General features: G+C 56.4%; 1 protein-coding gene across 1 annotated transcript in view; it reads left to right on the top strand.

Moving 5' to 3' along the window:
• The window catches only part of CAMK2G (calcium/calmodulin dependent protein kinase II gamma), a 61,018-nt gene that overhangs the window by 4,671 nt on the left and 41,382 nt on the right, over positions 1–14,965 (top strand). Inside the window, exons 2-5 of the mRNA XM_045291699.1 lie at positions 146–274; positions 410–581; positions 1,206–1,300; positions 12,122–12,181. Of these exons, the coding sequence (XP_045147634.1) occupies positions 146–274; positions 410–581; positions 1,206–1,300; positions 12,122–12,181 (456 nt within the window). The remainder of the gene's footprint in view (positions 1–145; positions 275–409; positions 582–1,205; positions 1,301–12,121; positions 12,182–14,965) is intronic.

Raw genomic sequence — 14,965 nt, 5'->3', positions numbered from 1 at the left:
CTCCTGGCCCCGCAGCCCCCTCCGCTCCCTGCAGCAGCTGTCCAGCTTGCTGCACCCGCGCTGCCGCGGGGACTGCAGCCCACGGACCGCTCCTGGGCGCCCTGCAGCCCCGCCCCTCCTGCACCCTTAAGGGCCCCCCTTCCAGGTCCCTTCGGCTTGCCGCCCCCTACCCACCGTGGTCCGGAGCTCACTGCTCAGCCCGTCCCCAAGTCCCACGCGCTCGACACTCAAGACCCTCTCCAGCCCTGCAGCTCCCACCCCGCTGCGGTGCCCGGTGTGCTTGCGGGGGGGGCGGGGGGGCGGCCTGTTTGGTGCCGGCCCCGCCTCCCGGCTAGTGCCGCTTCCAGAATCCCAGCTCCGCTGCTGGGCAGTGCTGCAGTACCCCCGTCCCCTCCCCCCATCCCTGCAGTGGTCCCGGGAGCCGCGCGCCGCAGCCGCAGCATCCCCCTCCCCTCCGCACTGAGCTGGCCGCCGCTGCAGCCCCAGCCCGCCGGGCCACTGCAGCCCCCGCCCTGCCCTCCCCCTAGACGCTTCCAGAGCTGGAGAGTTCGAGCACTCATGAGGGGCGGGGGCAGGCAGACGTGGGGGGTGGTGGTGGGGGAAATCACAGGGAAGGGGCAGTATCGGTGTTGGAACCCCACAATCTTCCCTGCTGTCAGTTGAGCCGGGATGCCCTACCCGTGGGTTGAAGCCCGCGGCAGGGGTGTGTGTGTGTGGGGGGGCTGTTTGAGCTTCGCTTTTCTCACCTTCCCCCATTGCTGAAAGAGAACTCTCAGGGGGTTATACGCCCCTTTCTGATCTCTCCCCCCTCCTCCCAATTATACCTCCTGGGGGCGAACAGGGTCTCCTTGCTAGCTCTCCTGGTCTCTTGACCAGACCGCAGGGCTGTCAGAGAGATGCAGCAGGTGTGTGTTTTAAAGCGCTAGCTCCTGTTGTGCAGCTGAACACTGAGGGCCGTGGCTTCTGAAACCTTGAGAGGGGGTAACGGTGGGGTGGCACTTAGCCCCCTGGTCTGCTCAGGATCATGCCTCGGGCCACATTCTTCAGCGCCCTGTCAGAGGGTGGTCAGTCGTCCCCTCCTCCCTCCCCCCAGGTGATTTCAACTCAAGGCCTTGTGATGGGAGCATTGTTGCCCTCAGATTGCAGTGTGTCTGTGTCACTCTGCCCTGCTCCGTGTCCCAGTTCTTTCCCCCTTTTTCCTCCAGGGGTGCTTTCTCTGTGGTCCGCAGGTGTGTGAAGAAAACCTCCACCCAGGAGTATGCAGCAAAAATCATCAATACCAAGAAGTTGTCCGCCCGGGGTGAGTGTTCCCTGTCTTGGCCTCTCCCTGGGCCCTGGCTTCATCTTAAGATGGTCCAGGAGGGGGGAGTTGGGGGGTGGGGATTGTGTGTTTTAGCTCTTGGAATTTAAAGGTGGGTGGACTTTGAAGCCAGACAAGAAGTGATATCAGGAACTGGAAGTGTTCGAATAGAAAACATGAAGTAGATGTGAGAGGTGCAGGTGGCTACAGGGAGGAGTGGTCCCCAAAGGCTCAAGGGAGTTTTGGGGTCGGTTGGGGGCGTCTGGAGGGTGACTGGTGGCACAGACTGGAGAACTCTCCTTGATTTGTGACAATTGAAACCTGTCTTTTTAGGGCAGTGTTAGCCACTCTACAAACCTACTGCCTTCAGTGGACTCTTAGCTCCAGGCCTATCTTAATCCCTTAGGCCCGGGTGGTGGAAATGCAGTAAGTGAGCAGCTCTGACAAATGCAACCTCCCCCTGCCCACCAGGCGGCGGAACAGACTCCCAAGGGAAGGAAATCTGTAAATATCAGGGGAGGCTGCTACTGGGGAGGGCTTCTTGGGAACAAATGCTGCCAGACGAACTTGATTGCTTTTTTTGATCAAATTACAAAGTTGGTGGTGCAGCAGCAGATGCTGTGTATGGTGGGTGGAGATTGAAGGCTTGTGGTCTGGAAACTCCAATCGCTTGGCTTGGTGGGAGCAAGCAACTCTGGGTCTGAGGGGTGTGGATGCTTGGGTCTCGGAGCCTGATTTGTCAGGAAGGGAAGATCAGGTCCTGGTTTTCACACCTAGAAAGTACACTCCCTGAACTTCCTATTGGGTGCTTGCCAATCTCACCTCATCTGATAGGTGTAGACCCAGCTATGTGCGAAGTGCTCTTTGAACAGGTCTGGTGAGTAAGGAGGTATGTGGATGGATCAGGTCATCGAGGTCTGCAGGGTGCAGCTGGAGGACAAAGGTTATGTGATTCAGAGGAGGGAATTCGGGCTGGGACACCATAAATGCATTAGGAGCCAAGATAGCTACCCTGGGAAAGAGGTGGGCTGTGGTATCTCTGGGGTAGAGATGTCCCCAAGCCCTTGGAGAAGCTCTAAAATTCCACAGAGCTGAAAGCAGGCTTTGTCATGTTCTCGATTATTCTGATACCTGTTAGTTGGGCGCTGCATCTGTCATCTGCCTGGGAGGGTCTCTGTCCCTACAGCCAGGCCTGTCTTGCCCTCTCCCACCCCTGTCTCATGCTCTTCACGTATGTGGCTATAAAGTTGACTTATTTGTTTATTTTCTTCCTCTCTGGGTACCTTGCGTCTGAGGAGATGGTTGCCATAGAGATATGTGGGTAGTCAGATACCCTCCTCCCTGGGAGTGGGGGTGGGGAGGCGTGTGGACTGGGCTCTTTGATGAACATTCTGTGGGCAGGGGTGATGGACGGAGAATGGATCCGTCCCTAAGCCCACAGGCCCAGCCCCTGGCACATCGGAAGTGGGCTGGTGTCTGGTGTCTCCGTTAATGATGCAATGCCGTGCTTTCCTCACCTCACCGGTGTCCTCTGATCCAGGGGTGAGGGAGGGAGAGACAGCTGGGAGCTGAATTGTGGGATGTGAGGCTAGCTTAGCCTGGTGGTGACTTGGTGGAGCTGCCTGCCCTGGGCTTTCACTTTTCAGCCCCTTTCTGCCCACTTGAACGAACGTCCCTAACAGAGGTGACGACATCCCTTTCCCTTCCTCACCTTCTCTCATCTTTCCCAAATGCTATCTTCTTTCCCTGCCAAGCTGGACTCGATCTGATTTCTCTTGGATTTTTAAAATTTTCCTTCAAGAAGAGGATTCTTGTGTAGGATCATGTTCTTGACATATTTCGAGGTGGTTTGGGCCAAGACTGAGGTTCTATTGTGTGACTGGGGTCCTAGGTTACTTGAGGACAGGACCCTGAGCCTGGGGAGAAGAAGAAGGATCAAGAATGTGTAAGGACTGGTACTGTGTGCAGGTGGAATCGGGGGTGCCAGTGGAGAGAGCAGTCGGGGAGCTGGGCTGTAGGTGTGGGCGTAGTGGACACAGATCCCGGAGCGGGCTGGGCCAGGGTACTCACTAGGCTGGTAGGCCGGGCTTAGGGAGTCAGGCTGTGTCTTCCTTGCAGCCTCTCAGTTTACGCTGTATATTTTATAAAGGTGCAGCAGCTGGGGCTGGGTTTCACTCGCCGCTGTCTGTCTGTCTAGGGCTCCGCAGGTGTTGGGTTTCTGTGTCCGGGCTTGTAGTGGGCCCACCAGGGTCATCCACAAAGGGTCTCTGAGGGCTTTGATGTGTTTGCCAAGTCTCCTGGTCGGCTTTCTTGCCTGTTGGTGATTCTCTCCTGTAAACCCAAAGGAAAGAGTGTGGCACTGCTTCTCCTGGGCCTCAGTGATGAGGTAGTCCAGGAGGCACAGGATGAGGTGCCTGGACCCATGGGGTACGGGCGAGCTGGATGAGCAGGTGGGTTGTAAAGTTTGTAAGGTAGAGAGTCCGTGTAGTCCACACTGGTCTACATGGAACCCTGCGTTTGTCTATGGGCCTCTCTGTCTACGTAAACCCACTGAAAGCCCTATAACGTCACCCCGTGTGTTGAGCCGCGATAGGTGAGCACCTGGGGCTCTTATGGAGTCTGTGGTTCTGAGCTGAGCTCCACGAGGCTGAAGGAGACATTTAAAATAGGCCTGGATGCAGGCGCTCGTGAGCCAGGTGATGGCAATGATAAGTCGTTATTTTAAGATTTAAGAGCACTTCCCCACCCTCCCCCAAAGAGCCTGAGCCCTTATGTCTTTTTTTGTATTTTTGAATTTTCATTTTCCCTTCTTATCTTTATTCATATACATACAGATTTTCACCTCGTGGAGCATAAAATTTTATATCCAGCTTAAAGCATTTTTCCTCCTATTGCTATAGTTGAAGGGCAAATGGTCCTCTTCCTGTATTAGAGAGTTGAGGACTTATCCTCGGCACAATCAGAATCACAAGAAACCTCTGTATGTGGACCATTTATCTGGATTCCTGTTGCGTTCACTAAGATGGATATTGAGGGTAATGCCCTTGGCCTGAATGCTACCAGAAACTGCATTATGAAATCTGCTACAGCACTCGAGAGGTGTGTGTGTGTGTGCGTGTGCGCGCGTGCCTCCTCTGTATGCCCCATATAAAGAGATTTCTGTGGAAGCTAAATGTAAGCAAAGCTTCTCTCTTCATGCGGACCCGGGAGGTGAGGATAGGGACCAGATCTGTGTCTTGACCTCTGTGTGAGCAGGGCCTAGCCAAGTGCCTGGCACATGCTGACCACATACATGTTAAATGTATTGATTTAGAGGACTACATAACCATGATTGGTTGCCTTTTGGCTTTGGCTCCCAGGAAACTCAGAGCCAAGTAGCTGGAGCCCATGCCCCAGGTGCTGGTGCGGGTTCCTCTTCACTGCTGCAGAGAGCCACGTTGCAGACCTGACGCGGCTTCTGGGGGGTCACCGAAGCTGGAGAAGAGGACAGATGACGTTAAAGACCTGCACTTGAAGCCTAAGGCAGAATGGGTGGCATAAGGAGTCAGCATGGCTAATACCCCTTCCTCCCTATGTTTGATGGCCTTATAGGGACATTTCTGGGATCTCCTCTAAGCAGTGACTTTCAAATTTACTATGCCTCAGGATCACCTCTTACCTTGCGGAAGATGCAGATTCCTGGTTTCTTCCCCCCAGAGAGTTGGCTTCAGGAGGTCTGGGGTGATGCTCAAGAATCCACATTTTTATCCAGTCCCCAAGTGAGTTTCAGCAGATGGTCCCTGAGCCACACTTTACGAAATGCCATCTAAAAGCAGCTCCAGCAACAGTTACTCTTCCCTGCAGGGATTTTATGACTGCACCTTGGCCCGGCCCACTTCAGGTGGCTCCTCTGCCTGTATGTGACCATCTGTGCACACAAATTGCTCGGTGATAGGGGCCGCTGTCTAGGCCCCCACAGTGGCATGTCGGTCACTGTCAGAGACTGATGAGTTGAATGTCCGGGGTTGTGGCATGCTGGCCACCAGAAGGGCAAAGGCTGTCCCTTTCTGGGTCCAGCTGGCCCTGGGGACTGAAATGGGATCCCCTGGGTGGTGCCAGCTGCAAGTCCCCACCCCCTGAGTGTTGGCCTGAGTAGCCCCCGTGACATGTGTGTCCCCTGTGGTATCTTCCAGTGAGACTTTCCTGTTAAGGATCTGGGTGAAACGAGGGAAAGGGAGGGGAAGGGGAAGCAGTCGTGAGGTAGGGGTCGGGTGGGGGGGTAGAGGAGAAGAGAAGCCCAGGCAGCACTGGGATGCTGGGGCTAAGGGAGCATTTACGGAGCGCAGGATTGGTGCTTTCCTCCTGAGGATCAGACAGGCCCATTTCTGTAAACAGAGCCCCAGGCAACCCGCACATTAGCCACTGAATTCCTGCTCTGACTCCACTCCCCAAGTGGATGAGGAACCGGCTGGTGGTCCCTTGTCCCAAGGCCCATACAGGTTCAGTACCCTCTCACAGTCATGATGGGAGCGGTGTAACTCTCAATGCCAGCCTGTCACCCTGCCCTCCCACAGTGACTCAGGCATCGTGCCGGGGGAAGGAGGTTGGAAGGTGGCCCCATCTCTTAGGCAAGGTCTCTGGACCCTGCTGCCTGCCCTGGTCCCTGTCCGGAACCCCTGTCCCCAGCCCAGAGGCTGAACTGAAACCCTCGAGGTGAGTGGCTGGCCCCATTCTTGACTGAACTGGAGATGGCAGTGGGGGGCTGGATGTGAAGGGCTCTTGCCCCCATCTCTGTGTTTACTGCTCTCCGAACAGCCTTGGCAACTCCACATGGGTGCCAAGAGGCCGGTGACAGGAAGAGATTGGCACTCTGCACCTCTTGAGGGCCTGTCAGCAGAGGCCCTGTGTCATCTGCCCTCCGCCAGACAAAGGATCTTACTCCCCATCCACAACAACCCCCCACTCTCCCACCCCCACCCCCCGCCACGGGGAAACCAAGGCACAGAGGGTTGGGGTGGGTTCTCAGTTCCTTTGTTTTTCCTTTGAGTTGGAGGTGTGCCAGTGGTCTTGCCAGGGCTCAGGCCCTTGTACCCTCCAGCAGCATGGCTCCTCTCTCGCCCAGCTTCTGGGTGTGCTGTTTCTGTCGTGGGTCCTCTCGTCCCACCCCCACCCCTCCTTGTGTAAGCCCAGAAGAGCAGAGCCTTCCTTGTCTAGGGCTGGAGGAGGTCTGTAGTCAGTGGCCCTCCCTGTGCTTCCTCTATGGTGGGAGTACTTCTAGCCACTCCCCCAATACCAGCTCTACTTCCTGGGCCTATCCGCAGCAGCCTCAGCCTCCCATCTGCTCCCCTCCCCTCCCCCCTACTGCCCTGGGAGGAGCTATTTTTAGGGGCTGCTTCCTGGGCTGCTTTGCTTGGGGCTGGTTACCATGAAGGAGATCTCACCCAAACAGTGGGCACAGGCTGCAGAATCCCAGAGCCCTGCAGAGGGCCAGGAGAGCCCGAGCAGCTGACCCTGCACTGGCTCCTGGGAGTGATCACAGTGTCCAGAGGCAGCACCTCCCTTCCCTTCTTGGGACTTTCTAGTGACATGGGATTTTCACTGTCAGCATGGCTGGTTCAAGAGACTAGCGATGGAGCACTTCTGGGAGCCTCTCTCCGGAGTTAGCATTTCCCTCTTCCTGAGAGCCAGAGGCTGACAACTGCTTGAGTTGGAGGTGAAGGGGAGGGGATGATGCTGGGTTGCAGGATAGACCCTCAGGGGTCCTGCTGTCTTCACAGCCTTTTGTGAGAGCCCTACAGTGAAGGGGTATAAAGAATTAGGAGCCATGTCCCCTGCAGTGATGAGGCAGACGGACTTTTATTCCCATTGGAAACCTTTTGTACCTTTGGCCCAGGGTTTGGAGAGAAAGCGAGTAGGCGTGGCCACATGGGGTGAGGGCCGGAGGATAGTTCCCACGGCCAGGGCCTGTTTACAAACAGCTGCTTCCACTGCTCAGAATGATGCCGGACAGGACTGGGCTAGGGCCCCTGTTGGTTGGGGACGAGGGTTTGGTGGAGTGGGCAGCAAGGTGAGGCCACTCACATTGAGTGTCTGAATGGATATGGCAGGAGGAGGTTTCTCATGGTCTACCTTGGGGTCACGGGCACAGACAGGTAGAAAAGTCCAGGGGAGATCGGGAGAAGTGTCCCTGATGGCCAGGGCAGGGCTGTGTGTCATTGATCAGTTTCAGAAGATGTTCAGGTAGAAGCCGGCTCTCATTGGTAACCGACGCTGACATCTGTGATTCTAGAACACAGAGATGTGTTCTCAGGTGCTGACCTTGCCTGTGCGCCAGCTCGGTGGGGACAGGGAAGCGCGTTTAGAGCAGAGCCTGCGGGAGGTGGGTGGGGTGGGATCTGGGGAGAAGTGGCTCTAGAGCCTGCACTGTCCCTCGCTGCTGCTCTCTTATCTCCCTCACTATCTGCTTCCTAGTCCCTCGGCTCCTCTGCCATTCCTTGCTGCCTTTCTTGTGAAGCACACAGCACCCTGAACACATGGGGAGAAGGTGGGAGTGGCAAGGCTTCCAGGGACCCTCGGTTTTGCTGGCCTTGCGCTGCCACGGGCCATGGGCGTGCTGTTGGGAAGGGCTGGAGCAGGTCCTTGAGAGCGGAGTGGCTGCTACTTACTGCTCCTGTGACCACAGCGGCCTCGCAGGGGGAAACCTCACAGGGCCTGTGGTTGGCGCTGGGCTGAAGGCCGGCAGGGGTGGGTCTCTCCATGCAGTAGCACACGGGCAGGCAGGAAGTGGCCCTGTGCAAAAGCGGGAAGTGGCTGGTTGTCAGACAGGAAGGGGGGGTGGGGGACTGGGCTGTTGGGGGCGGGGATGAGCCCTGGAGAAAGATGGATGGGAAGAGGTCAGCCTTAGCAGGACTGAGCTGTTCCAAGGAAAGTGAGCGCAATGCCTGCTGGAAGGAAGGGTGTCTTAAGAGAGGTGGCCCCTTTTCCTGTCATCGTCCCTGGGCCTCTCCTACCCAGGGCCCAGGCCCAGTCCGGTGGCCTTGTCCCCCTGGGGGATAGAATGCCGACTTTAGCCAGGACATCGCTTGCCATGAAGAAAGATGCTCTCCAAACCGTTACTGGTGTCTGCCATGTAGCTGCTGCTGTGTGGTGGTGCACACGGTTCCCTCACCCTGGCGGGCAGCGTGGAAGGACAGGAGCCGGCAGCCAAGATGGCGAGTGTGGAGGAGTGCCAGTGGCTTTTCCCCGGTTGCTGTGGGCACATGGTCTCATCAGGCAGGGAGACCCAGTGCCCCACCCCCACCCCCCAGCCTAAGGCTCCTGTGGAAGACCTCCCTCCCAGGAAGCCCAGGTCAGGGAGAGTCTAGTTGGTGCCTTGTGAACCAACCAAGCCAGACTGGGAGGGGAGTGGACCGCCCTCTCACCAGTCTCTGGCGAAGACCAAGTCCCTGAGCCTGGCCTAGGCGACCTCCTCCCGCTCCTCCTCCCTGGGCCTTGGGAAGGAGGCGCTTACTCTGCCAGGCACGGTGCGAAGTTAAGGCAATGTTCTTGAAAGGGTGGTTGTGCCACATCAGTTGCCACCTTTGGCAGTATGCGTGTCGGAGGCCGGCTGTGTTCCGTGGGCCTTTTAGTGGGCGACGCCTTGGAAGTAGCCCACCAGTCCTTTCTTCAGAGGCACTTCCAGGTGGGCACCGCCCAGCACACCGCTCCTGCTGTGCTGCGGACCTGCCCTATTGTGCTGTGCCATCCAGGCGGATCTCGTGGTGACCAGACCTGGCAAAACGCGGGGTCTACTAGGCAGCCAACTTGATGGCACAGAGCCCCAGGGCTTTGCTCCCACAGCCCCCGGGGTTGCTTTGAACCAGACCTTGTGGTTTTCTACCCAGCGCTTAACTACTGTGCCACCAGGGCTCCTCCTTGCCCGTGACCTCCACTCATCTTCAGGGAGAGCCAGCTCCGCTGTAGAAGTGAGGAGACGCTTCCCCAAGATGTGTGCCTGGCCCCCTCTGGCCCCTCTTACAGGTCCCCTCTCCCCCTGCCACCCTGTTTCAATGCACTCTCCCCTCTCCCCCACTTGACTTTTCTACTGGGCCCTTGACACAACACACAGCACCACCAAGGAGGCTTTCTCATCGGCCCCACCAAGCACCGCCATGGGGACAGGGACCTGAGTCTGTTTAGTTCACTGCTCTGTCCCCAGCACCCAGGATATTGCCTGTCTCACAGGCCTCGGTCAGTACTTTCTGGCTGGAGGCGGGTTTACTAGCGGGCCTCGTGTAGACACCCCCGGCCTGTCTGACTCCCCAGCCGACGTGCTTGCTGCTGTTCTTCATGGCTTGGAGTCAGTGCAGGCAGGGGTGCAGCCCAGAGGACATGCCTGGGAACAGGCTTAGACTCAGTGTGGCTAATGAGGACCCTTTGAACCCTGGGCAGCGCCTTCCTTCGAGGAATGGAGGGCGCCCCCCACCTTCCCACTCTGAGTCACTGGTAAAGCCAGAGCGCCCTTATTTTTAGTGCTGTGGCTCTTGGGGGGCTGTAACCATTAGCCAGTAAGAGTCTTAAGGGAAGAGATAAACATTAATCTTCTGGGCCTTCCCCTCAGCTGCCACCAACGCATTGCAAGATGCTGTTCCCCGCACCTGCCCAGCAACAGGCCTGAGAGCTCTGGGGGGAGAGGGTGGGAAGGTGAGGGACTGGGGAGAGGGAAGATGGGTCTCAATCTTTGAGGCTGGCTAGCTTGGGACCTCCATCCCAAGTTCAGGAGGTGCGGGGAAGTGAGCCAGCTTAACCTCTTCCCGGCCAGATCTGGACAAAGCAAGTCCTTCAGCCACCAGGCAGTGCCTGTGCTGCCTCCTCCCCTGCTCAGCTTCTGAAGGGCCCCAGCTTTGAGGGGTCGGGGTCAGGTGGGATGGCATTTACCTGGGGTCCTCCTGGCAGTGTCCTGGGTGTAGCCGGGACGCTCAGTGGTCAAGCTGAACCCGAGGGTGGGCAGGAAGGCCTGACCCAGATTTTGGGCAGCTGAGGTGGATTAGCTGGGCAGCAGGAACTAATCTCTGCTTGTTCCCACCTCCTTCCTCTACAAAGCAGAACTGTCACTGGAGGAAAGTCTGGGACAAAGCCAGGGGTGGTGTGGTGCAGCAGTAAATATGAATTCCTTCGACCTTAGAATCCTCACGTTATTTCTAGCTGACAGTCCTTGCCCCTTTCCTGGGGCGAGTTTCTTAACTTCTCTGGACCTCCGTTCCATTTGTCTGTCAGAGGGGACCATGATCGCACCTGCCTTGCAGGATTGTTGAGAAGGTTCAGGGGGCGTGGGAGCTTTCACAGAGGCTCACTAGGGTTTAGGGTCGAGGTGAGGCTGAGAGAAGCCCTTGCCACAGGAAACAGGACTCACTTGGCAGGTGCGGACACGAAGGCATCAGCCCCGGCCTGTGAGAAGCTGAGGTGAATAGACTGGACCCCCAAAGTTTCCATGTCTCATTTAGCCAGTCAGCATAGCATCGTGGTGGAGAACGCGGCCCCCAGGCTCGGACTAACTGTGTCTGCCACCTAGCACTTTGCCCTTGGGTGAGTGGCTTGATGTTTTTAGCCTCCGTTTCCTTCTCTGCGGTGTAGCGGGGCTTATTGGAGCTCTACTTCACAAGGTTCTGCAAGGGGAGAGAAGTAGCCCGTGCCTCTGTGTGGCCTGCGGTGAGTGCTCAGCCAGTGACTGCTCCTGTGGCTGATGCTCTCAGACGAAGCCCCTTTTGCAGAGGGAACCCCCCGAAAGCAGTACTCAGAAAGGTTTGCCCAGAAAATAACAAAGCAGACATATCAGGGGCAGTGGGCGATGGGGGGGTCACAGGAGAGGGGGCTCAGCCTCTGCTGAGAGGCACAGGGGAGAGAGGGAGGGCGGTGGCTTTGGGCAGGAGAGCAGCGGGTAGAGAATGTGGCCGGCATGCTGAGCGAGGTCCCCTCTTGGAGCGCGCCCTCTCTGCACTTGCTGCAGCTCTGGGAAGAACGGCCACTCAGCTTGCGTGGCCCTGGAGCCTGGGCCATGTCCCCGGTGTAGAGTAGCCCCGGGGAGAAGCAGGGTTTGTGTCACAATTACCCTTCCTGTGAAATGGACATAAAATAGTGACCAGTCCCATGGGGCTGTAATGATAGTTTTAAACTCAAAGATGTGCTTGCCGGTATTCTTGCAAGCTCTCAGTCAATGTCATCTGGAGTCCCTGCGTGGAACAAACAGTTCATAGGTGTGGTGGCTGCTAACAGAAAGGCTAGATGTTTGCCTCTCCCCAGAGAGGCCACCGAAGGACAACCTGGTCACCTGCTCCTCCCTCCCTCCCAAGCACTTCCCCTGCCCCCATCAGTAAAAAAAAATCAGTTATTGAAAATCCTGTGGGGTACAGTTCGACTCTGACAAGCATGTCGGAATCAACTTGACAGCAACCGATGCTTCATTTTAACTTTTCATCATCGCCATCGTCATCATTGCGCTTTGAGGGTATTACAAGGATTAAATGATAGATCATTTATGCCACGTTCTTAGCACTTTGCCTAACCACGTAGTAAGTGCTCGGGTTTGGGGTTTTTTTTTTAAGCTAGCTGTTCCTGGTGTTTGTAGCAAGAACGAGGTACTGGAAACCCACGCCCAGTGAACTCTTGTTGGGATGTGAGTTCTAGATCTGGATTCGGACTCTTGCTGGGCAGCCCCTCTCTGGCTCACCTGAGAAAGGTGGCCAGGAGAACCGTCTGGCAGGACATGAGGGTACGGAGCTGGTGCCTCAGAACCGATGGCGGGAATAGGCAGGTGAGCACGGATCAGGAGTTAATGGCTCTGTGTCTGTCCTCTTCTGCTCTTAGATCACCAGAAACTCGAACGGGAAGCTCGAATCTGCCGGCTTTTAAAACACCCCAACATTGGTAAGTGTCCCCGCAGCGCGTCTTTGGTGGCTGCTTTGTAGGAGGAGGGGGGCTGCTGCTTTTGTCTGTGGTCCTCACCTGTTACCTTTTTTTTTTTTTTTAACCAAGCGAAGGGGGGCAGCTGGGTCTTGGTCAACACTATCGGGTTTGTGGTGTGGAGACCCGGGTATCTCTCCCCTCGTGCTGCTGCCTCCAGCCTGGGGGGCACGAGGGATCCGAATGGGTTTCTTTTTGGTTCTCTCTTCCCTTTCTTGGGGTGCATTCCAGGCCCACACTGTGTGAGGCTCCGGGCTAGGAGCCTGCCAGCCTCCCTCACCAAGGGCCGTCCAGGGCCTTCAGGAAAGGCTCAGTCAGGATTTTGTTTTTGGACTTGAAAGAGTTTTGTTCCGCTGCAGTGCCGCACACATTCTGGGGTTTCCATGGCGCCCCGTTTGTCCTCCCCAGAGCCAGGAAAGCCAGCTGCCCGCCCGCGTGGCTTCTCTGCGGAGGGGTGGCAGAGCCGCTCAGATTGGGAAGGAGAAAAACGAAGAGTATTTCTCCCTGCTCCCACCCTAACTGGGGGACAAGACTACACTGTTCGTTATTCTAAAGCCTGAGGAGGTTTGCCTGCCACAGCCCACTCCCGCTCAGTTTTACATTGTTCGTCTGAAATGGTCTTTGGCAAAATAGTTGGCCCCAATTTAGTGCTCCTTGCAGAAGGAGGGACAGAAACTGGGCTGGCTGCAGTGTCTGAGTGTCTCTTGACTTGAGCCAGAGTGGCTACATCTGCTAGGTTTTCCCTAAAAGCTCCCAAGTCCCCACAAAGGGCAGCATATGCTCTGTGCACCTTGGGCACAGCCTAACTATCGCCCCCGGGCTCAGTCCTGCCACCTGCTTGGTGGCAAAGGCTGAGGGTGGACTTGCTGAAGCTTGATGTTTCCTCCCAAACTACTCAGCCTCTGGCATCCCAGATCGCAGGCTAGACCACTGCTCTGAGGTCATACGCCAACCCAAGGAGCGGCTCGGAGGTAACCAGAACTCAAACCATGCAGGGCTTTATAGATTGAAATCAGTAGCTTGGATTTCACCTGAAGCAGACTGGTGAGCCAGCGCCCAGCTCTGCCTGGCACAGCGTGCCCCACGGAGCCAACACCTCCAGCCTCTGGATCCTCGTCCTGGAAGGGCTGGAGTGCGTGGGTGGTGTTGCCTATTGGCTGGTGTGGCACACCGAGAAGAACATTTACAGCAAGCACACCCACAGACAGCCAGACTCGGTGCCACCTCGTTGACTGTGACTCCCCGCAGCCCACGTGACGCAGAGGAGAACTGTTCCAAGGGGGCTCCCTGGGCTGTGGTTTTGATGGAAGCAGTTTGCCAGGCCTTTCTCTCACGGCACCAGGGGTGACGGGTGGTGGCCCAACTACCCACCTTTAGGTTAGACGTTGCGCACCAGACCATTTACACTATCTTGACCGGGGTCGCCAGTGCTCTGGGTGGCACAGTCTGTGATGTGAACCAGCGGCTCTGCAGGGGCAAGATGAGGCTTTCCGTTCTCAGAGATCGATAGCCTCGGTTTGACTCAATGGCAGTGAGATTTGGGGGGGGAGTGGAGGGGTTTGTTTGTTTGGCTGCAGTCACTGATCGAGGCATGGTTTATTTGAGTGGCTCTGTGGTCTAAAATGATTTTTGTTACTTGCCAATATTTAAAAACAAAGAGACTAAAGAGTATTAAGAAGAAAAAAAAAGATTTCCTGGCCTTTCAAATCAGAAGAGTTGGTTGGCCACACACGGCAGAGCCCACTGGAGCAGAGCCACTCTCCTTGCCACGCCCTGTTGTCTCAGGGTTCAGGGACCTGCCTGGCCCAGGAGGCTTTGTGAGTGAGTGACCTCTGGCCTAGGAGTTGCAGAACAGGAAGAAATGGCCCGGGAGTGGAAGCCGTCCGCAGACAGTATAGGCTAGCTCTCTTTGGTGGGTCTCGTGGCTGCCTTTCTCTTCTGCACTTTCTGGCCCACTTTGTCAGCCATGATGACCACCCTCAAACAGAGAGTGAAAACCAGACCTACGAGACGAGAGGTCGAGCCGTGCCTGCGTCACCTGAGACAGACTTGGCTGTGGGAAGGTCAGGGTATGATGGAGACAACGGGAAACAAACAGGAAAGACAGAAATGGAATTCTAGCTGGAGGAAGGACCTAGCCTTGTTTGGCTGTGTTTCTAGAAGCAGCCTGCATACTTTGGACCTCTGAGGCCATGCTTCGTCGGGTCCAGTGAAATCCTGGGGGTATCATGTCGAGTCCACACTGACTCAGCCTTGACTGTGTGTGAGTCAAAGCAGAACTGGGTTCTGTAGGGTTTCCAGTGGCTCAGTTAGATCACCAGGCCTTTGTTCCGAGGTGCCTGTGAGCAAACCTGAAGTACCGTCTTTCAGTGAACAGCCATACCCTGACCCTCTTTGGTTTGGTAGCCCTTTCCTTTGACCAGCTGCCCCCAGGCCGGAATAAGGCAGACTGAGGATGAGAGTTGTTTCAGCGGCCCAGGAATGGCCACAGGAGATGGTCACAGTGTCAGATTTTAGTGGTGTAGTACTGTGCCCCTTTTAGCACTGCTCCCAGATCCCAGGGATGCTGGTCAGGGGCCCTGTCCCAGGGTCAAGGGCAGGGAATGGGAAGTGAGGCAGGACTGTCCTGGGAGAGCTGGCTGGCTGAGCTCTCTGGCTTCAGTGGGAACGAGTCTCGAGGTGGAGGGGTTGCTATGGATCCTGGCCTGGCTTGTGGTGGAAGAGGAGGCCATCTGTGCCCTTCATTCA

This window comes from Echinops telfairi, unplaced genomic scaffold (assembly GCF_000313985.2).
Source record: "Echinops telfairi isolate 266 unplaced genomic scaffold, ASM31398v2 ScPeMD7_70;HRSCAF=299, whole genome shotgun sequence".
NCBI classification, from domain to species: domain Eukaryota; kingdom Metazoa; phylum Chordata; class Mammalia; order Afrosoricida; family Tenrecidae; genus Echinops; species Echinops telfairi.
This window is presented reverse-complemented; position numbering and strand designations above follow the sequence as displayed.